Source organism: Nicotiana tabacum, chromosome 2, assembly GCF_000715075.1.
Source record: "Nicotiana tabacum cultivar K326 chromosome 2, ASM71507v2, whole genome shotgun sequence".
Classification (NCBI taxonomy): domain Eukaryota; kingdom Viridiplantae; phylum Streptophyta; class Magnoliopsida; order Solanales; family Solanaceae; genus Nicotiana; species Nicotiana tabacum.
In genome coordinates, this window is record NC_134081.1 from 93,113,933 (window position 1) to 93,137,263 (window position 23,331).

The following is a 23,331-nucleotide window of genomic DNA, read 5'->3' on the forward strand; positions in this document are numbered from 1 at the left end:
TACTTCCATAATGAAAAAGTAAGTTAACAGGATTACTAGCTATTTTTTTGTTTATGTGTTTTAGTTCTGAATACTTACGTTTTTTTTTCTTATATAATAGTTGTATCAGTTACTCGAGATGGTACTATTTCTTTCTTCCGGAGTAGATGCGGAGCCCGCTAGTGTGCATGTGCCATTGTCTCAAGATCAAAGTTCAATGCCTTCAATACAATTTGATGAAGTCTTGCTTAAGGAAATTGTTAATGTAGGTTTTCTGTCTTTGAATACAATTAGTTTTTTATTTGCTTATTTTTGCTTAAGAGACTTTTTTGTTTTTATGATTTTTGATTCAGAGATTATAAGAGAAGTTCAAAAAGGATATGGAGGTAGAATGTAGTAGAATACATCAAAAAATAGCTTTATCAGAAAAAAGGATTCAAAATGATATCAAGGTAATATCCTTAATTTATGTGCTTGTAACTCTAAGTTAAGGACACCATGTCCTTAATTTTTGAGCTTGTAACTCTCAGTTTAGGACTTCCTATCCTTAACTTTTGAACTTGTAACTCTAAGTTCAGGACTACATGTCCTTAACTTTTTAACTTGTAACTCTAAGTTCAGGACTATATGTCCTTATTTTTTGAACTTGGAACTCTAAATTAAGGACTACGTGTCCTTAATTTCTATGCTTGTAACTCTAAGTTAATGACCAAGTGTCCTTATTTTTTTAACTTGGAACTCTAAGTTTAGGACTACATGTCCTTAACTTTTTAACTTGTAACTCTAAGTTCAAGACTACATGTCCTTAACTTTTTAACTTGTAACTCTAAGTTCAAGACTACATGTCCTTATTTTTTGAACTTGGAACTCTAAGTTCAGGACTACCTGTCATTAATTTCTGTGCTTGTAACTCTAAGTTAAAGACCAAGTGTCCTTAATTTGTGATCTTGTAACTTGAAGTTTAGGACTACCTGTCCTTAACTTTTTAACTTGTAACTCTAAGTTCAGGACTACATGTCCTTAACTTTTTAACTTGTAACTCTAAGTACAAGACTACATGTCCTTAATTTCTGTGCTTGTAACTCTAAGTTAAGGACCAAGTGTCCTTAATTTGTTAGCTTGTAACTTGAAGTTTAGGACTACATGTCCTTAACTTTTTAAAGTTCAGAACTACATGTCCTTAATTTCTTTGATTGTAACTCTAAGTTAAGGACCAAGTGTCCTTAATTTGTGAGCTTGTAACTTAAAGTTTAGGACTACATGTCCTTAACTTTTTAACTTGTAACTCTAAGTTCAGGACTACATGTCCTTAACTTTTTAACTTGTAACTCTAAGTTCAAGACTACATGTCCTTATTTTTTGAACTTGGAACTCTAAGTTAAGGATCAAGTGTCCTTAATTTGTGAGCTTGTAACTTAAAGTTTAGGACTACATGTCCTTAACTTTTTAACTTGTAACTCTAAGTTCAGGACTACATGTCCTTAACTTTTTAACTTGCAACTCTAAGTTCAGGACTACATGTCCTTATTTTTTGAACTTGGAACTCTAAGTTCAGGACTACCTGTCCTTAATTTCTGTGCTTGTAACTCTAAGTTAAAGACCAAGTGTCCTTAATTTGTGAGCTTGTAACTTGAAGTTTAGGACTACTCTGTCCTTAACTTTTTAACTTGTAACTCTAAGTTCAGGACTACATGTCCTTAACTTTTTAACTTGTAGCTCTAAGTTCAGGACTACATGTCCTTAACTTTTTAACTTGTAACTCTAAGTTGAGGACTACATGTCCTTATTTTTTTAACTTGGAACTCTAAGTTCAAGACTACCTGTCCATAATTTTTGTGCTTGTAACTTGAAGTTTTGGACTACTTGTCCTTAACTTTTTAACTTGTAACTCTAAGTTCAGGACAACATATCCTTAACTTTTTAACTTGTAACTCTAAGTTCAGGACTACCTGTCCTTAATTTCTGTGCTTGTAACTCTAAGTTAAAGACCAAGTGTCCTTAATTTGTGATCTTGTAACTTGAAGTTTAGGACTACCTGTCCTTAAATTTTTAACATGTAACTCTAAGTTCAGGACTACATGTCCTTAATTTCTGTTCTTGTAACTCTAAGTTAAGGAACACTTGTCCTTATTTTGTAAGCTTGTAACTCTATGTTAAGGACCAAATGTCCGTAACTTATAAGCAGCTAGTTAAGGGCATTTTAGAAATTTATGTCCTATATATTAGATTCATACTTCAAATGTTTAGGACGTTTCAAAAAATTATATCCTGAAGTCTACTTGTACCAATCTCATTTTAAAAATAAGATGTAGCAAGTTGTGTTTAGCAAGCTGCAGATGTTAAGTTTTATAACTACTGATTTATCCATTTTAAATTGCCAGTTTTTTATTAAATCTATAGAGATATAGCAAAAGATGCATTGATTGTTGTAGAACTTCATGACATTATGCTCATAAATGTCCTGATTTATTGAAGGATGAAAATAATATTCAGGACATATTTTTCTGAAATGTCCTGAACTTCTGAAAATTTAGATAATAACCTGAGATTTCCAGAAGTTAAGGACATTTTAGAAATTTATGTCCTTAATATTAGATTCATACTTGAAATTTTTAGGACTTTTAAAAGATTATGTCCTTAAATTTTACTTGTACCGATCTGATTTTAAAAATAAAGATGTAGCAAGCTGCAGGCGTCAAATTATATAAAGAAAAGGACTTTCTTGTTTACTTATGGAAAGAATAAAATCCCATAAATAATAATTGGTCCGACAAAGGTAAATTGAACTCCCAGAAAAAGAAAAAGAAACAAAGAGCACGTAAGCGCAAAGAAACTTTGAAAATTCAGGACATCTTTTATATAACCATCTCCTAATGTTACTTGCTCAAATAAAAACAATCTAAATGAATCCAATTTATAGCAAAAACTTAAAAGAGTAGATAAACATAAGTGGATATATCTATTATTCTCTATGCTTCCTTGAAAATGGATGGACTGCCGGAGAATATATACAAAATATTCTATTATGATCAATTCTTCTGCAACGACCACATTTGAATGTTATTTTTGATGATTCGGTAGCTGGAATATGCCTTTTCTTCTGCCTTCTACCTGGCGGGACTTTGAAATCTGGAGGTTTAATAATTTGTGACTTAACACTCTCTGGTACAATCCAAGAATTCGTATGTCCTACAGGATATATTTGTCTTTCATATATTTTCAGCCAAGATTCCTTTAAGTACCAGTCCGAGCAGAAATTTGACTTCTTGATGTTTCTCTTCTCCATAGCTGCAATTGCATGTATACATGATAATTCATCAAATTGAAACTGAAAACAATCACATGTTCTTTTGTTTAAGTCCACCAAGAAAGTAATTCCTTCTTCCTCAACTCTAAAACGCCATGAATCAACAGAGAAGACCTTCAAAGTTGAAAAACTATAAGTTAGTACATTATGTTAAATTTACATTAAAATAATAAGCTAAAGTAAGAAGATAATACTTACATTTAAAGTAAAAGCTAAATCTATCTTTTTCTTCAATTCCTCTTCTACCCAACAAGAAACGTCATAAAAAGTTTCTTCTGCTTCATTTCTTCTTTCATAAAACCAACGTTGTAGCTTCACTTGGATGAAATCCATCATTCTTAATATAGGCAACTCCCTTACTTCTAATAGCATAGAATTCATTGACTCAACTATGTTTGTTGTGAGCATGTCATATCTTCGTCGTGGACTACAAGAACGTGCCCACCTTTCCGGTGGTTCTTCCATCAAGTAGTCAAAAGTCTTCTTATCAACTTTTGCTATATCTGACATGTATAGATCAAATTCTTTGCGCCTGTATACTCTTGCAGCACTTTGAAAAAGTTTTATGACCTCACTTTTCACTTTCCTTCGCTTTAGGTTCTGCTCCAAATGATAGATACAAATCCCATGGTGGCTTTCAGGATATACCTTTGCAATGCCATGTGCAATAGATTGATGCCTGTCCGATAAAAAAATTAAATTGTCACGGCTCCCAATTGCATTGCAAAGCTCACTAAAGTACCACTCATAGGAATTGTTATTTTCAGATTCTGCAATTTTAAAGGCTAGTGGGAATATTTGGTTATTTGCATCATTTGAAACTGAAATCATTAAAACACCATAATATTTTGACTTCAAAAAAGTTGCATCAACAACAATCACTGGTCTACAATGATTCCAACCAGCTATTGATGATCCATATGCATAAAACATATAAAGAAACCTGAAAATACAGTTTAACAGAAGGTTAAAAATACAAGACACCAAATCCTTAATATTTACACTGCACACATCAAAGTTAAGGACATCTTGTCCTTAATATTTTCACTGCACACATCAAAGTTAAGGACAACTTGTCCTTAACTTTTACAATGCACACATCAAAGTTAAGGACACCATGCCCTTAATATTTTCACTGCATATATCAAAGTTAAGGACACAATGTCCTTCACATTTTCAGTGCACACATCAAAGTTAAGGACAACTTGTCCTTAACTTTTAGAATGCACACATCAAAGGTAAGGACACCATGTCCTTATCATTTTCACTGCACACATGAAAGTTAAGGACATCATATCCTTAATATTTTCACTGCACACATCAAAGTTAAGGATACCATGTCCTTAACATTTTCACTGCACACATCAAAGTAAAGGATACTATGTCATTAACTTTTTCACTGCACACATCAAAGTTAAGGATACCATATCCTTAACATTTTCACTGCACACATCAAAGTTAAGGGCACAATGTCCTTAACTTTTTCACTGCACACATCAAAGTTAAGGACACCATGTCCTTAACTTTTATAATGCACACATCAAAGTTAAGGACACCATGTCCTTAACTTTTTCACTGCACACATCCAAGTTAAGGACACCATGTCGTTAACTTTTTCACTGCACACATCAAAGTTAAGGACACAATGTCCTTAACTTTTTCACTGCACACATCAAAGTTAAGGGCACCATGTCCTTAACTTTTATAATGCACACATCAAAGTTAAGGACACCGTGTCCTTAAGTTTTTCAATACACACATCCAAGTTTAGGACACCATGTCCTTTATATTTTCACTGCACACATCAAAGTTAAGGACAACTTGTCCTTAACCTTTACAATGCACACATCAAAGTTAAGGACACCATGTCCTTAACTTTTACAATGCACACATCCAAGTTAAGGACAACTTGTCCTTAACTTTTACAATGCACACATCAAAGTTAAGGACACCATGTCCTTAACTTTTACAATGCACACATCCAAGTTAAGGACACCATGTCCTTAACATTTTCACTGCACACATCAAAGTTAAGGACAGCGTGTCCTTAACATTTTCACTGCACACATCCAAGTTAAGGACATCATGTCCTCAATATTTTCACTGCACACATCAAAGTTAAGGACACCATGTCCTTAACATTTTCACTGCACACATCCAAGTTAAGGACACCATGTCCTTAGCTTTTTCACTGCACACATCAAAGTTAAGGACACCATATCCTTAACATTTTCATTGCACACATCCAAGTTAAGGACACCATGTCCTAAAGTTTATAAAACAGACTCATAAACTCTTTTTGATTGTTTACCTGTTGTTGTCCTCTATCTTTATGTTAGTGTATGTTCCCGGATTTTTACTTTTCATCATATATGAGTATGAAGACAATAATTCATAATTCTCTTCAGAAGTTCCTCTTATTAAAGCTGAAGCACATTAAATAGCACGCCATGCCTTGTGATAACCAATGTCTAGTCCATGCAATTTTTGCATTTCTGCCATGACAAAGGCTGGTGTAACTTCAAATCTTGAGTCTCGAAGATTGTCGATAATGTAACCACTAATCAACTTTGAAGTTGCATGCCTTTGATCAGCTTTCATAGTGTTAACTGAGCAGTCATGATTTTTCTCAATCTTTACTATCTTGAATAGTGTTGAATCTTTAATTCTGAAAGCACGCACACACCACCCACACCTATCATCATTACATTTCAACGAATATCTTGTTGAGCTTGATCTAACAACCTTGAATTCAAAATGTCCTTTAATTGATATATTGGAAAAACAGTTAATTATACTTTTCTTTTTGTCAAATATTGATCCCACTTTTATTTCATCCAACGAAGCATTTTCTCTTAATATCGTAGTTGGGGATTCTTTTTGTTTCGAATTTGAGCTTCGTCTAGTTAGTTGAGTAAAGATTTTTTTAGCAACTTCTTCTATTATCGGTACACTCTCTAAGACTTGAATACCCAAAGCTTGTTCGTTGTCAATCTCTATAAGGCTTTGTCCTTCCACTTGAATAGAATCAAATGTTTGAAGCACCTCTTCAGTTATTGGTTGAGCTTTAACCACATCTATTTCCATTATCCGTTGGCATTTGTCTTGATTGTCTTGTTGAGTTTTTGTATTGACATGTTCAAAGGTGCTTGAAGAACCAAAAACTCTTTCCGAAACATCAACAATGAAACGATAGCCCTTGAAGAGTGAATGACTTTTTAGTAACTCTATACATGTGTGAAGATCTAAATCTTTGGATACAAGCATTTCCTTGCTTGTTCCCAGATTGATATCAAACCATATAATTGCTTCAAACTTGTCTCTATCCAATTCAATAACTTCAAAGATCTTGTTAATGAAATCTTCAAATCGAATTGCCTCAGGTACTAGAACAAGCTTTGTTTGATGATCAAGATACTTATAGTCTACAGTCCATCTACCATTAAAAGTAACTATAATACATATTGTATCCATCCTGCAAGTCAAGAAAATGAGAAATTCAGGACATATTTATACAGCGATCGTGAAGTTAAGGACAAGATGTCCTAAACTTTATCAATACAAGTTGCAAAACGCAGGACACTATGTCCTTAATATTTAGAACAACAGTTATGAAGTTAAGGATATCATGTCCTAAACTTTATCAATACAAGTTGCAAATATATGACACTATGTCCTTAATATTTACACGGTAGTCATAAAGTTAAGGACATCATGTCCTAAACTTTATTAGTACAAGTTGCAAAAATAGGACACTATGTCCTTAATTTTTACACAGTAGTCATGAAATTAAGGACATCATGTCCTAAACTTTATCAGTGCAAGTTATAAAAATAGGACATTATGTCCTTAACTTTGATGTGTGCAGTCAAAATATTAAGGACATGGTATCCTTAACTTGGATGCGTGCATTGTAAAAGTTAAGGACATCGTGTCCTTAACTTTGATGTGTGTATTGTAAAAGTTGTTGTCCTTAACTTTGATGTGTGCAGTAAAAATTTTAAGGACAAGTTGTCCTTAACTTTGATGTGTACAGTGTAAATGTTAAGGACAAGTTATCCTTAACTTTGATGTGTGCAGTGAAAATGTTAAGGACATGGTGTCCTTAATATTTAGAACAACAGTCATGAAGTTAAGGACATTGTGTCCTTAACTTTATTAATATAATTTGCAAATACATGATACTATGTCCTTAATATTTAGAACAACAGTCATGAAGTTAAGGACATCGTGTCCTTAACTTTATTAATACAAGTTGCAAAACACAGAACACTTTGTCCTTAATATTTTTTAGAATAACAGTCATGTTAAGGACACCAAATCTTTAACATTATGTTCTCAATATTTACAGAACAATCACAGAGTTAAGGACGCGATGTCCTTAACGTTATCAATACAGAAAATAAAAAAAAACAAATTCCTAGCATCTTATTCTTCAATAACGAAATAAAAATTCACACAAACACACAAAAGCATATAGAGATATCTGAAACTTTAGAACTTACTGTAATTTTATGGTGAATTTTGGACGAGAAAGTTGAATTCTGAACTTAGACTGGAAGTTTGAAATGGGAAGAGAAGCTTCTGCAATTTTAGACGATCACAACAATTCTCTGTACGTAAGTTTGCACGTAAGTTTGAGCTGCTGCTGATCGTAAATAAGGAGCATATGTATCAGCGAAATCCTATATAGCAAAAGGGTATTTTCGTCTGGACGGGTAAAAGTTTATTAAAGTAGTGGCTAAAGACTAAATATATTTAAAACAGTGGCTTAAAAGTAAATACATGTGTTATTACTGGCTATCTGTGCATATCGTCCATAACTATTTATCTTGAAAAACCTTTATTTCTCTGTTAAAAATGTAGTTTCATGTGTATTCTCTTTTATTATCGTACCAGACAACGCTAATCAAATTTGAAAGACAGTGGAGCAGGAGTGAGGTTTGGTTTTGTAATCCGTTACAAGTGTTATTTTAGTTATTCAACTTTTTTAAGAAAAAAATGGCAAAGGAGGTTTGTAAATAAAATATAAGAAATCTTTATAAGGCCATTTACTTATATTTAAATTATAAGTGATCATAGGAGATCATTTATAAAAATAAAAAACACGATACAAAAATTATTTATAAAAATAATACTTGGGTAGGACTTTTAAAACCTATACAAGTAATTTGCGTGAAATGTCTTAGAATAAGTTGAATCCTTACTCTTCAAAATGAGTATGTGGAGCGTAATGAGGGATAAAAAGATTAATTATTGCTGCCATATATAAATGGCTACTACATCTTTTACCGTCTACTAGCTAGATTTAGACCTTATTAGTGTGCACGTAATATCTTTCGAACATTATTGTCCTAAATCATAAAAATATCGGTTTGCTTGTTAGAGAAAAAATAGATGCGTCTAATTGGTCTAAGTCATTGCACAAAAGTATTACTTGTATGTATATTATTACAAGAAGCTTATATTTGGTCAAAGCCAACATATGGAAACTCGGCTTATTATCACCCTTAAAAACTCATCAAAACATACAAGTATCTAGCCAAATATATTACTTCACAAAAAGATTAATATTAACACCTACAAATACCAGTGCGAGTCAAATCTTTCATAATGGTCCCATAAAACTACTAATTAATAACTCTCTCCTTCCTCATGCTCTCGGCGCACGTTAATTAACGTACACCGCTTGTGTCAGCCATGGCGAAAGGGAGAGGTAGAGGACGTGATCGACCTAAGCTGCAACCATTAGCTACCTTTGTAAGCTCGGTGGTAACTCGTAATCAACCACCGATTGAGAAATCAACACAAGAAATAACTACACCACTGTCAGTCCTAATTGCAGATCCAGCAAAAAACGGAGGCATTGCATGTAAAATTGGATCTTCATCGACAAACACTCTAAGAGGTTAGATCTGAACACCCTAGTGACAATTGGTCAATTAGCAACTTCTCCACCAGTACCAAGCAATGGAACAGTATATCTAATAAATCAAGCTCAAAATCAAGTGTACGAGGTACCTCGGAGAAATCAACAGTGGAAGAGGTGACGATGGCAAATGAGACTACTAAACCTAAAGCTCTATGGACAACTCTATTTCAGAAGAATAGATTTGCCACCAATGGTACGTCACTATCCTATATTCCGCCACAAATTATTGATGGCCAACCTATGGTTCAGTTAGATAAATTAGAAGTAGAAGAGGATGAGAATAAATGGAGATGCGCATTGATAGCATATATCATAGGTGATGGACCAGGGTATAATGCAATGAAGCGATGCATCAAGTCGCATTGGTCACATGTCACTGAACCTGAATTGTTCTATCATGATGAAGGCTATTATATCATTAAATTTCAAACTGCAGCAGATGCTCGAGAGATATTATGTGCTGGCCCTTGCTCAATTGCTAATAAGCCCATCATTCTAAAATCATGGACTCCAAATTTTAATTTCACAGAGGAATTCCCTACTGTTATGCCACTGTGGGTAAAATTTCCTAAGTTACCTATGTCGTGTTGGGGAGTTGGCTCTTTAAGCAGAATTGCTAGTGTAATTGGGACTCTTGTCTTTGCTGATGAGTGTACTGTTGCGACCAAACACACTCACGCAAGTATACGTGGTCGTCAAGTAATAGAGTAGTGAGTAAAGTATCGTTCCCACGAAGACTTATGATTCACTTTTGACTAATTCAAACTTAAATAGCTTATCGATTCAAGCGATTTCTTACAAAATAGATAATTTTCTAATTTACTACCTAAAAACTATCAAGTAATGAAATACTAAAAATCAACCACAATACTTAAATAGTTTTGAATAACAATCAATAGGAGATAATATTCCAGGGTCACGGGTTATCTAACAATCATGTTACATTCTTAGCTTAAAATAACTAATTGATTTATCTGGATTGTTGATTGACAGGGTTGATATTGCTCATAAGAATCTGTCAAGTCCTTACTCGCCTATTCAAGCTAATTTAATACCTATATGTCTATGGAATTAAGATTAAAAAGAATGCATTTACAATTCATGTATTGCAACCGAGCAAGGCAATTAGATATATGTCTATCCTAATTGCGAATTCGTTCCCCGATGTCCGAGTTTAAGAACTTGCTCTATTTTATTCTATATGCAATCTAGAGTTCCCACTTTCGAGTTCAACTCTAAGATTCGTAGATAATATTTCACTGTTAGCTACTCAGCAAAATAATTAAAAACAAAATTAAATAAACAACCCAATATGAAAAAATCAACTTCGTCAAATTAAACTTCAAACGTCAACATTCATGTATACCCATGACCCTAGAACAATAGGATTTTTAGCCACTCATGTTCATACAATCATCAAAAATAATGTTTTCAAACATAAACTCAATGAATACTATGAAAGGGATGGAAGAATTGATCAAATCCTTGCTTCCGAGTGTTTTGCGCCTCCCTCTTCTCTCTAAATCACGTCCCTCCCCCTCAAAAATAGGTTTAGGTTGGCTTTTATATGAGTTGGGGGCGTCTAGGGGTCGAAATAACTAAGTCCTAGTCGAAAAGGGACAATTGCCCATCTTGAGCATCCAGGGCAGCGTGGGGCGCTGGCCCTGGCGCTCAAATATTTTGGCTGCTATAAATTGCGCCACAGCCAGCGCCCCACGCTGGCTGTGGCCCTCAAATCTCACTTTTTGCGTTTTTGTCCCGATTTCGCTCCAATTCGTGCCCTTTCGTCCCAAATTGCATCCGAATGATCCCTACACATAGAAATACCAAAATTTAGCATAAATAATCATATTAAACATCTCAAATCGTCGAGACATGAGCAAAATGTGAGGCGATATATATCAAAATATGCATACATTAAGCCGATTATCAACACCACACACTTAGACTCTTGCTCGTCCTCGAGCAATGGAACTATATTAACACCCCCAAAATGTACTTAGCACTATGAAAGAGGATTTCACAATTAATTCAATCAAACACCCTACCTTTTGATTATGATCGATGTCGGCAATTAAGCATGAACACATAAATTTCACATTCTTCCCGTTTTTAAATAGCCCAAGTATACTCAATGTTTTTCAACCAACTCAAGCAACCTCTCCACAACCATCTTACCTCAAGAGACGACTCGTTACCACTAAGCATCCTCAACTCACGCACTCACCCAACACAAGAAAGTGTACAATTTCACCAATCCGTCATGAGATCAAGTGCCATCACCACAAGCAAAAGAGTGAATATCAAAGTAGTCCCCAAATTTAAATATGTCATTGAACATAAATTAAGGACATCACACAATTGAAAAACATTCACTCACTCTTACAAAGAATTCATGTGCATCCCGTGGTTGTACCATAAGCTTTCCCGTAGTGTATATCTCTACTAATCTAAGCTAGCTAAATCTAGGATCAATTAGGACTTTAAGGTTGTAATGTAGGCTAAGAGACGGGTAGGATACATTTAGGAGTAGTGACTAACCCTCTTAAGCACTTTAATACACTACACTCATAATTCAAGCGCAATATCTTCTCAACCCATTCACTTGTCATACACCATAACTAACATAACACTCTTTTCCATCAAGCACCTCTATGGTTTCACTAGCACGAGTGAGAAGGATAAGGAGGTGTGTCTTTCTACATTAGTTGAACTTTTGTTTGCTCTTTCTTGCAAAATTTTTCCTTTTTTTTTTTTTTTTTTTACACACTCCATACATTGAAGTTCATAAGCTAGTGACCTTTATTCACAATTTTAGTGCACCTTAAGGGCTCTTCCATGGTTCCACTCGAAAGTCACTTACTAATCTCTCACCTTACTTCTTTTAGCGACTAAGTGCCTTAGGAGGTAAAGGTTCAACAATCTCAAATTAAGAACAACTAGGAGTACGGCTTGTAATGTGGTTGCCAAGGAAACGGTCTATAGGCTCAAAGGGGGCTAGCAATGGGAAAATTTTATTTGTCAGTGACAAGCACCTTTATGGTCAAGCAAGAAACGCCTATGTCATCTCCTAGACTAGCACAACTTAATGATTTCGCGTTGATTAACATACGGGGCAAGTTCTAGACTACACAGGATAGCACAGAATATCAACAATCCTTACACACACATGGCACTTGACTCACTCAAGACGATTCTGTGTGACTCTCAAGTCAAGCAAGCATATCAAGTTGAGGATTTTTAAGCAACAATGCACTAGTGGCATACAAGTCAATCAACTGAGAAAAAAGCATCAAAGAGTAGGCTACTTAATCTACTTAGGCATTACAATTCAAATCATATATGCAGGAAGACATAGCGCATGCTCTAACTTAACTTGCCAACACCAAACATGTCAACAGGTATCTCAGAGCAATCTCAGTTTTCCCCCTTATCCTACTCCTAAAAAAAAATAAAACAAAACACCCGGTTCGAGATACACCCTTGGAAAAGATCCGGTGTCCAAAGAAAAACCAAGGGATACTACCTAACTATCAAAAATAAAACAAAAGAAAATCTTTTTGGTATTTTTAATCGGACTTTCCCTCAAGAAAATTGTCCAACAGATCCATCGTCAGGAAAAGTCCAAGTTTTTGTTAATTTTTTTTATGTACTCTAGCTAATTAGACTGTGTTAGTCTTAAACTAAGCTAAAAGGTGATAAAAGAAAACAAAAAAAGAAAAATATAACACTAAAAATTGTATACAATTCACCCTCCACCCCACACTTAAACAATGCATAGTCCCCGATGCTTAATAAATTCGAAAATAAAGGAAGGTGGAAAGAAAGAACTCTCTGTTAGTCGGAGTCTGCCTTATCAGGATGCCAACCAGCTGCGGCAATGGGCTCATCATCATCTCCTACGGGTATCAAAGCCATTGTTCCCATAACTTCATCATCATTCGCATCCTCATTATCAGATTCCTTGTCAATGTTTTCATCCTCAGATGGATTAACGGGACTGCCTAGTGCTATGCCCAACATCTCCTTGGAAGAACTGGAGAGATCACTTCGCAATTGCGTGCGCTCCTCATCTGACACCCCAAGCCTGCTCATAATAACATTGAGGGATTTGTAAAGATACCTGTTGAAATTTCCGTCCCTCTCATTCCTAGCAGCTTGGGTGAGCTTGGATGTGGACTCTAGCATGGATGTGATATCTAACAATGTTGTGGGTGCCTCCACTATCTCATCATAGCCACGGTACTCTGGTACCCCTCGAGAGAGCATGTATTATGTCAGGATATTGCCAAAAAAACCTTTTTATCCTTCCTCCAAAATGGGTGCGGGTCATCTCCCCAAGCATGAGCTCACCCACATAGCCTGGTCATCAAAAAGTAGATCACGCACACTCCAGCTCGAGTGCACTCACTATTATGTTCAACGGGCATTGATCTAGCTTGTACAAAGTTTTGCCAAACCTTGGCTGTTTTGTTGAAGTCGAACCGGAGCATTTCAAGGTGAATATTTCCCTTAGTTCGCGTCCATTTTGCATTAGAATCAATGCCACAAAGTGTGTGACATATTGCTTGGTAGTTTGGACTTTTGACGAACTTTCAAAGCCTTCGTGGGTTAGGACTATCAACTCCCAAAAAATGACACAAGGCTTCCCTATCCATTGGAATTTCCTTGCCTCTAACCCACGACTCGTCATTTTTCTCGTTCCAGTTGGCATATAACTCTCTTACCATGCTGAGATTTGTTGGGCCCGGACATTCGCGGAGCTTATCCATCTTCTTTTCAATCAATGTAGCAAGTACATCTGGGAAGTTCCGTTCTAAAGCCTTCACATTTATCCCCATTTTAGACACATATCTCCCATATGGAACAAAAGTATCATGCCATTTGATGGCGTCATCCCGAACAAGTTCCACTTGAGGCCGTGGTGGCTTCGTAGACCCGCTAGCCTGTTGCTTTCCCTTGGCTTGTCGGGAAGAGATCTCGCCTTGCTTGCGTTTCTTTGGAGGGGGAGCAATAGTGGAGGACTTCCCCACCCCTTTTCCTTTAGCGGTATCGTCATGAGCCATATCAACCTACAAATGATAAACACAAAGATGAGAATGAATCAAGAGATGTTGCCTAAGGTCATCGTGAGAGGCAAGATAACCCCACACTTAAAACCTAAGGCTATGTATAATCGAGTCATAATATTGATTCAATGTGCACCAATGTGTCATTACAAGGCTATAGGTACTTAGACTTCCCTATGCCATAAAATTCAATTAGTCTAACATGGCCGTAACTTAACTATGGTGCAAGCATAACAAAGCTAAAGTCTACATTACTACACTATTTTAGTACACTAACTACAACTTACAAAAGTTTACAACAAGATACAATACCCCACAACACCCCACACTTCGCCCAAACTCATATACAACTACACTCGGCTACTTAGACTTTACCGGTGTTCAAATTTACTCTCTTAAGTATTTTAACAAACACCTTGTGGGCATCATTTTTTGCTCTTCTATTTCAACAATGGTGGGAGAAGGTGGGCCTCCCAAATTTATATGAAGTAGAGGGAATTATAGTTTACTACTTCAAACACAACTGCACAACCAAATTCTGTGCCAATTTTGTGTATAATCATTCCACCCACAATAACATCAAAATATATTTAAGAGACCTAGGGAGTTTGAGGATTGGGGGAGAAAGAAGACTACAAATACTCTAAGAACTTCCAAAATACAAGAAAAGAGATAACAAGAAGAACATACCTTAGAGTCTTGAGATGGAATTGAGCAAGGAATATTGAAGAATATGAGAACTTGAGAGAAAGGGGAAAAAGAAGAGCAAACCGTGTGTTTTTGGAGAAAATGGGTTTTTTTTAGGTTTTAGCTATCTTAATTTAGGTGGGGGAATGGGTTTGGGTAATTGGGTATGGGTTGGGTTGTAAGTGTATATAGGTAATTGGGTAGGGTATTTTTAATTAAATAAAGAAAACGAAAATAAAAAAAAAATTACTCACCTGGACCGCCAGCCCAGCGCCCCATGCTGGGGCTGGCGTTGGAGCTTCAGAGCTACTGCAAAGTGCGCCCCAGGTAGCGTGGGGCGTTGGCCTGGGCGCTCAATTCGCTGTTTCCCCCCTCCTCCCCCCCCCCCTTTTTTTTAAACAATCTTGTCTACCCGAGCACTCAATATATACATTACACATATTCCACACTATTTCACCCTACAAAGAAAAAATTATGGCCTATAAAAGAAAAAAAAACTATGCTTCGAAAGCGGTAAAAATTGGGTTGCCTCCCAACAAGCGCCTGATTTAACATTGCGTCACGACTCAACACATGTTTAAGCATCTGCCAAGTCCACTGAGGTCTTGTGACGTGCAATGTCACCACCCCAATAATGTTTTATTCTCTGGCCATTTACCAAGAAGGTACCACTTGAGCTCGTATCACGCAGTTCCATCGCTCCGTGAGGCCTAACACTTACCACAACAAAAGGACCTGCCCAACGAGACTTAAGCTTTTCAGGGAATAACTTCAACCTTGAATTGAACAAGAGAACTTCTTGACCCGGCTCAAACTCTCAATGTTGAATGTGCTTGTCATGCCACCTCTTCGTCTTTTCTTTATATAATTTGGCATTTTCATATACGTGCAATCGAAACTTATCAAGCTCGTTGAGTTGCAGTAACCTATTCTCACCAGCTGAGTCCATATCCATATTTAGCTTTTTGATCGCCCAATAAGCTTTATGTTCAAGCTCAACGAGCAAGTGGCATGCCTTCCCATAAACCAACCTGTACGGAGAAGTACCTATGGGAGTCTTGTATGCAGTTCGATATGCCCATAATGCATCATCCAGCTTCCTTGCCCAGTCTTTTCTATTTCCACTTACTGTTTTTTCCAGAATCTGCTTTACCTCTCTGTTTGAAACTTCTACTTGACCACTCGTTTGGGGATGATAGGCAGTGGAAACTTTGTGCTTAACTCCATACTTTGCAAGAACATTATTCAGCAATTTGTTACAAAAGTGAGTTCCTCCGTCGCTTATTAACACTCTTGGAGTCCCAAAGCGCGTGAAGATGTGCTTCTTTACAAAGCTTACCACTACCTTTGCGTCATTAGTAGGAAGAGCAATGGCCTCTACCCACTTAGAAACATAGTCGACCGCCACTAAGATGTATCTGTGACCATTAGAATATGGGAACGGTCCCATGAAATCAATCCCCCAAACATCAAAAAGCTCTACTGCCATAATATTTTGCAAAGGCATTTCGTGCTTCCTCGTGATAGTTCCGGTTCTCTGGTATCTGTCACACTTTTTAACAAAGGCATGTGCATCCTTAAATAATTTTGGCCAATAGAAACCTAATTGTAGCACTTTTGGGGCGGTTCTATCCCCACCGTGATGACCTTCATATGGCGAAGCATCACAGCCATACAATATAGCATTCATCTCTTTCTCAGGAACACACCTTCGCACCAACTGATCTGCGCATTGCCTATATAAGAATGGCTCATCCCACATGTAGAGCCTCACATCATGTAAGAATCTTCTTCTATTATCAGGTGTTAATTCTAGTGGTGTCACCCCACTTGCAATAAAATTCACATAATCCGCATACCATGGGGCTTCACCTGAGGTGACTGCTAATAACTGCTCATCAGGAAATGTTTCTTTGATTGACCCTCCTTCAGCTACATGGTTCCGACTTTCTAATCTGGACAAGTGATCAGCCACTTGATTTTCTGTCCCTTTTCGATCTCGGATCTCTAATTCAAATTCTTGCAAGAGGAGGACCCAATGAATCAGCCTCGGCTTGGCATCTTTCTTTTCAAACAAGTATCTGATAGCTGAATGATCTGTGTAGACGATAACTTTGGTTCCCTCTAGATAAGATCTAAACTTGTCAAATGCCCACACCACTGCAAGCAACTCTTTTTCAGTAACTGTATAATTCATCTGAGCTGGATTCATAGTTTTGCTCGCATAATAAATGGAGTGAAATATTTTATCTCTTCTTTGCCCCAAAACAGCTCTGATTGCTATGTCACTTGCATCGCACATCAAACTCATATGGCAGTCCCCAATCTGGGGCGATGATAATTGGTGCAGTCACCAACCTTCCCTTCAGCTCCTCAAATGCTTTCAGACATGCATCATCAAACTTGAAGGTGACATCTTTCTCTAGAAGCCTGCATAACGGAGAAGAAATTTTCGAAAAATCTTTAATGAATCGATGATAAAAACCTGCATGGCCCAAGAAACTGCGAATGCCTTTGATGGATGTTGGTGGGGAAAATTTTTCAATCGCCTCCACCTTTGCTTTATCCACCTGCAGACCATTTTTTGATACCTTGTGCCCCAAGACTATACCTTCACGTACCATGAAATGGCACTTTTCCCAGTTTAGTACCAAGTTTGTCTCTTCACACCTAGCAAGCACTTTATCAAGATTCATTAAATAATTATCAAAAGAACACCCAAACACAGAAAAATCATCCATGAACACTTCCACAAATCTTTCAACCATGTCAATAAAAATAGCCATCATATACCTTTGAAAAGTCACAGGTGCATTACAGAGACCAAAGGGCATTCTCTTAAATGCATACGTGCCATAGGAACACGTAAATGTGGTTTTCTCTTGGTCCTCTGGGGCTACAGCCATCTGATTATACTCCGAATAACCATCTAGGAAATAGTAGTATTCCTGGCCAGCTAACCTATCAAGCATTTGGTCAATGAAAGGGAGGGGAAAATGGTCCTTTCGGGTGGCATTGTTCAATTTTCTATAATCTATGCAAATTCTCCACCCAGTGACAGTTCTTGTAGGAATTAAGTCATTATTTTTATTAACCACTACAGTCATCCCCCCTTTCTTAGGCACACATTGAACGGGACTTACCCATTTGCTATCAGAGATTGGGAATACAATACCTGCATCAAGCCACTTAATCACTTATTTTCTTACCACCTCTTTCATGATTGGATTTAGGCGGCGTTGTTGCTCTACACTTTGCTTGTGTCCATCCTCCATGAGGATTTTATGCATGCAGAAAGCTAGACTAATGACTTTGATGTCAGACATCGTCCACCCAATTGCTCGCTTGTGCTCACGTAGCACTCTCAACAACTTTTCTTCCTGCAATTTAGACAAGTCAGAAGAAACAATAACAGATAAAGTGTCAGAACTACCCAAATAAGCATATTGAAGGTGAGGGGGTAGGGGTTTAAGCTCCAATTTTGGAGCTTCTTCAATTGACGGCTTTGGAAGAGATCCACTTAGCCTATTCAGGGGCTCAAACGGGTGTATTCCTTGCATGTAAGCACAAGATATATCTAGGATATGCATCATCTCCTCAACCTTATCATCAATCTCCAAGCTATCGAACAACATGAGTGCTTTTTATAGAGAATCGTCTAGATATACACTCGTGTCAAGAAGTTTCTCATCTACCTCCATAACAGATATCATAGAGAGCTCCTCATAGTGGCGGAAAAGTTGGATCGCTTTGTAGACATTAAAAACTGCTCCCTCGTTGTCCACCCTCATAATCATTTTCCCCTCTCTCACTTTAATTATTGCATCACCAGTAGCCAAGAGAGGTCATCCCAATATGATTGGAACTTGTTTATCAGCCTCAAAATCTAGAATAATGAAGTCAGCTGGGAGGATAAATTTCCCAATTTGCAGCAATACATCTTCAATCACTCCTTCAGGGTAGGCTATGGACCTATCAGCTAATTGCAACATCACAGTGGTTGGTGTTGGAGCTCCCAGACCCAATTGCTTAAATAAGGACAATGGCATTAGATTTATGCTCACCCCTAAATCACAAAGAGCACGACCCACGTCAATATTACCAATTCGCACAGGAATGGTAAAGCTGCCAGGACCCTTAAGCTTTTGAAGAAGCTTGTTTTGGACCCTTGAAGTACATTTCTCAGTAAGTGCAACTGTCTCGAACTCAGTCAATTTCCTCTTGTGAGCCACTATATCTTTTATGTACTTAGCATATTTTGGAATTTCACGAAGTACATCCACCAATGGAATATTCAATTGAACCTGGCTCAACATAGAGAGAAATTTGTTGAACATGCGACCATCATTCTTTTTCTGCAATCTCTGGGGGAAAGGTGGTGGTGGCCTTGCAGCCTCCACTGGGTCTGAACCTGCATCAATTTTCTTTGACTCGTGTATTGCCTTAGGGATCAGCTCCCTCTCATGTATAGGTTTGTCTTTTCTCTTCTTTGGCACTTCTTCTAGTTCCCTCCCATTTCTGAGTGTAACTGCATTAACTTGAGGGTTCTTCTCTGTATCACTGGGAAGAGCGCCTGCAGGTCTAGTGTTTTGATTTGTTGCTAACTGTCCTATTTGCCTCTCAAGATTTCTGAAATCGGTCCTGAGCTATTGATTATCAAGCAACAACTTCTTCAGCAAGTCATTTGTACTCTCTTCTGTTTGTAGGGGTGGTTTCTGAGGTTGATTGAAATTTCCTTGGGGGCCTATACTGGTTCTGATTCTATTGATTTCCTCCCCATGAGAAGTTAGGATGATTCCTCCAATTTGGATTGTAAGTATTCCCATATTGTGCATGTTGATTCATTGGACCTCTGCTTTGTTGCCCCACATAGTATATAGATTCAGATTCGTGGGGCACATATCACTCATATGACTGTCACCACATAGTTCGCAACAAATAGACATCTGTTGTACATGTTGCATCTGTTGTGTTTGTTGCATTGCCATTCTATTCATCTGATTTGCCAATTTTGCTATATCGGCTTTCATGGCTGAGAAGTCATCAAGCTCAATCAACCCGGCTGCCTTCTATTTAATTGCCCTTCGTGAGTCCCCATCTCCTTGCCAATTATGGTCATTAGTAGTGAAGTTATTTAGCAAGAGTTGTATTTCACTATACGGCCTCGCCATGCAACTACCCCCACAAGCTGATTCAAGATTCATCTTTGATGCCTCATCTAGCCCATCAACAAAAGTGTGACCCAATACTTCATCAGTCTGACAATGATGCGGGCAGTCTCTGAGTAGATTCTTGTATCTTTCCCAAGCTTGCCTAAGTGTCTCGCCATCTCGTTGTTGGAACCCAAGAATTTGGCTCCTCAGCGACTTTGTCTTCTTAGTGGGGAAAAACTTGATTAAGAATTTCCTTGCTAGATCATCCCAAGTGTGGATTTAGTTCGCGGGCTCCCCTAGATCATCCCAAGTGTGGATTGAGTTCGCGGGCTCCTTTTGCAACCATTCCTTAGCTTCTCCCAACAGTGAAAAGGGAAATAGTGTCAACCTGACATAGTCCTTGGAAACGTTCGGATAATTGTAAGTGTCCGTAATTTTCAAGAAGTTCTGAATATGCCTCTGCGGGTCTTCATGAGATAGACCCACATATTGCCCCGTGGACTGAATCAGTTGTACCATGTACTGTTTGAGTTCAAAATGCCCCGTGATATCAGGCTTCACAATAGCCCGAGTCATATTCGCAAGATTGGGCCTTGCGGCTTCTATCACCGCACGCTCTTCATTACCTGCCATCTCTATTGGCTGTGGTTGAACTACAATGTCCAACTCTCCCTCTATTCTAGTTCTTGTTTCGACTCCTTCTTCACTCTATGAAGTGTTCGTTCAATTTCAGTATCAAAATGAAGGAGGTTGTTTGCACTTCTACTCCTCCGCATTCAAGAGAAGATCCTGCGTTAACACAAACAAGGCAAACTAAAAATTATACACTTGAACAAATAACTAATAAAAGCTTAACTCAGTCAAGTAGCTAATTTCCAAATCCCCCGGCAACGACGCCAAAAACTTGTTGCGACCAAACACACTCACGCAAGTATACGTGGTCGTCAAGTAATAGAGTGGTGAGTAAAGTATCATTCCCACGAAGACTTATGATTCACTTTTGACTAATTCAAACTTAAATAGCTTATCGATTCAAGCAATTTCTTACAAAATAGATAATTTTCTAATTTACTACCTAAAAACTATCAAGTAATGAAATACTAGAAATCAACCACAACACTTAAATAGTTTTGAATAACAATCAATAGGAGATAATATTCCAGGGTTATGGGTTATCTAACAATCATGTTGCATTCTTAGCTTAAAATAACTAATTGATTTATCTGGATTGTTGATTGACAGGGTTGTTATTACTCATAAGAATCTGTCGAGTCCTTACTCGCCTATTCAAGCTAACTTAATACTTATATGTCTATGGAATTAAGATTAACAAGAATGCATTTATAATTCCTGTATTGCAACCGAGCAAGGCAATTAGGTATATGTCTATCCTAATTGCAAATCCGTTCCCCGATGCCCGAGTTTAAGAACTTGCTCTATTTAATTCTATATGCAATCTAGAGTTCCCACTTTCGAGTTCAACTCTAGATTCGTAGATAGTATTTCACTGTTAGCTACTCAGCAAAATAATTAAAAATAGAATTAAATAAACAACCCAATATCGTAAAATCAACTTCGTCAAATTAAACTTCAAACGTCAACATTCATGTATACCCATGACCCTAGAACAATAGGGTTTTTAGCCACTCATGTTCATACAATCATCAAAAATAATGTTTTCAAACATAAACTCAATGAATACTAGGAAAGGGATGGAAGAATTGATCAAATCCATGCTTCCGAGTGTTTTGCGCCTCCCTCTTCTCTCTAAATCACGTCCCTCCCCCTCAAAAATAGGTTTAGGTTGGCTTTTATATGAGTTGGGTGCGTTTAGGAGTCGAAATAACCGAGTCCTAGTCAAAAAAGGACATTTTCCCGTCTTGAGCGTCCAGGGCAACATGGGGCGCTGGCCCTGGCGCTCAAATATTTTGGCTGCTATAAATTGCGCCACGCTGGTTGTGGCCCTCAAATCTCACTTTTTGTGTTTTTATCTCGATTTCGCTCCAATTCACGCCCCTTCGTCCCAAATTGCATCCGAATGATCCCTACACATAGAAATACCAAAAATTAGCATAAATAATCATAATAAACATCTCAAATCATCGAAACATGAGCAAAATGTGAGGCGATATATATCAAAATATGTATACATTAAGCCGATTATATGTACTACTAAACAGACTCGAGTATCCTATACTCGAATGCTTATTGAAGTTAATGTTACAAAAGAATTGCCCACTGAAATTGTGGTTATGGATCCTTATGGAAAGAAGTTTCTGCAAACTATAACCTATGACTGGAAACTTGCTTATTGTGACAAATGTTTGGTTGTGGGACACAAATGCACTATCCAGGCACAACCTATAATGCAACAGCCTAATCAGACAAGGAGAACAAGGGGTAACAAGGTTATCACACAAGAACGAAGAACCAAGGGGCCTATACATGTTGCAACTGGACCTCAGGATGCAAAGCAAACTCCATCTGATGAACAACAACTAGAAGGTTAATAAAGTGGAAGTTGCAGATCAAAGAGGAACAACAAAGCTACCTGATCCTAAGGGAACTAGGCTCAACACAACATGATTCCTGGAGCTGCAAGGGAGAAGCAGGATGACAGAGGCAAAGCAGTGCAAAGTCCTGAACTTAACTTCATCAACTTCCCAGTTTTGACTCCCATCCCAGTGAAGAATAGATTTGAAGTTGTGTCAACAAGTAGGCATGAGGAACAAATACCACCTGGAGATAGAGGTGGAAATACCATGCAACTATGATGAATTGGTTGTTCTGGAACATAAGGGGTGTAAATAAAAGGTATAAACAAAAGGAGGTTAGAGAGTATATTAGAGGAAATAAAAATAAACTAGTAGGACTTATAGAAACCAAAGTGAAGGAAGGGAATGCTCAAAGGATTGCAAAAGTTATTGCACCTGAATGGAATATGCTGACTAACTACAAGGATGCAAGGAATGGAATGATTTGGATACTGTGGGATACCAATCACTTGATTATTAATGGTATTAAAGATGATGCTCAAATGATACATTGTCAAGTAAAAAGTAGAAGAAGTGATATTGATTGCTTACTCACAGTAGTGTATGGCCACAGTGGGTTGGAACAAAAAGAGCCCTCTAGGATAACTTCCAACAACTCTCAATAAGTATAGCAGTACCATGGATGATAGCTGGGGATTTTAATACAGTA

The 23,331-nt window shown here is 37.3% G+C and overlaps 1 protein-coding gene across 1 annotated transcript; it reads right to left on the reverse strand.

The window, feature by feature from the left end:
• Positions 1–2,941: 2,941 nt before the first annotated feature.
• Positions 2,942–6,760, reverse strand: LOC107820263 (uncharacterized). Its single transcript, XM_016646524.2, has 4 exons — positions 6,259–6,760; positions 5,752–6,048; positions 3,485–4,107; positions 2,942–3,400 (listed from the first exon to the last, which is right to left on the reverse strand). The coding sequence occupies exons 1-4, from the start codon at positions 6,758–6,760 to the stop codon at positions 2,942–2,944; spliced, it is 1,881 nt and encodes a 626-aa protein (XP_016502010.2).
• Positions 6,761–23,331: the final 16,571 nt, after the last annotated feature.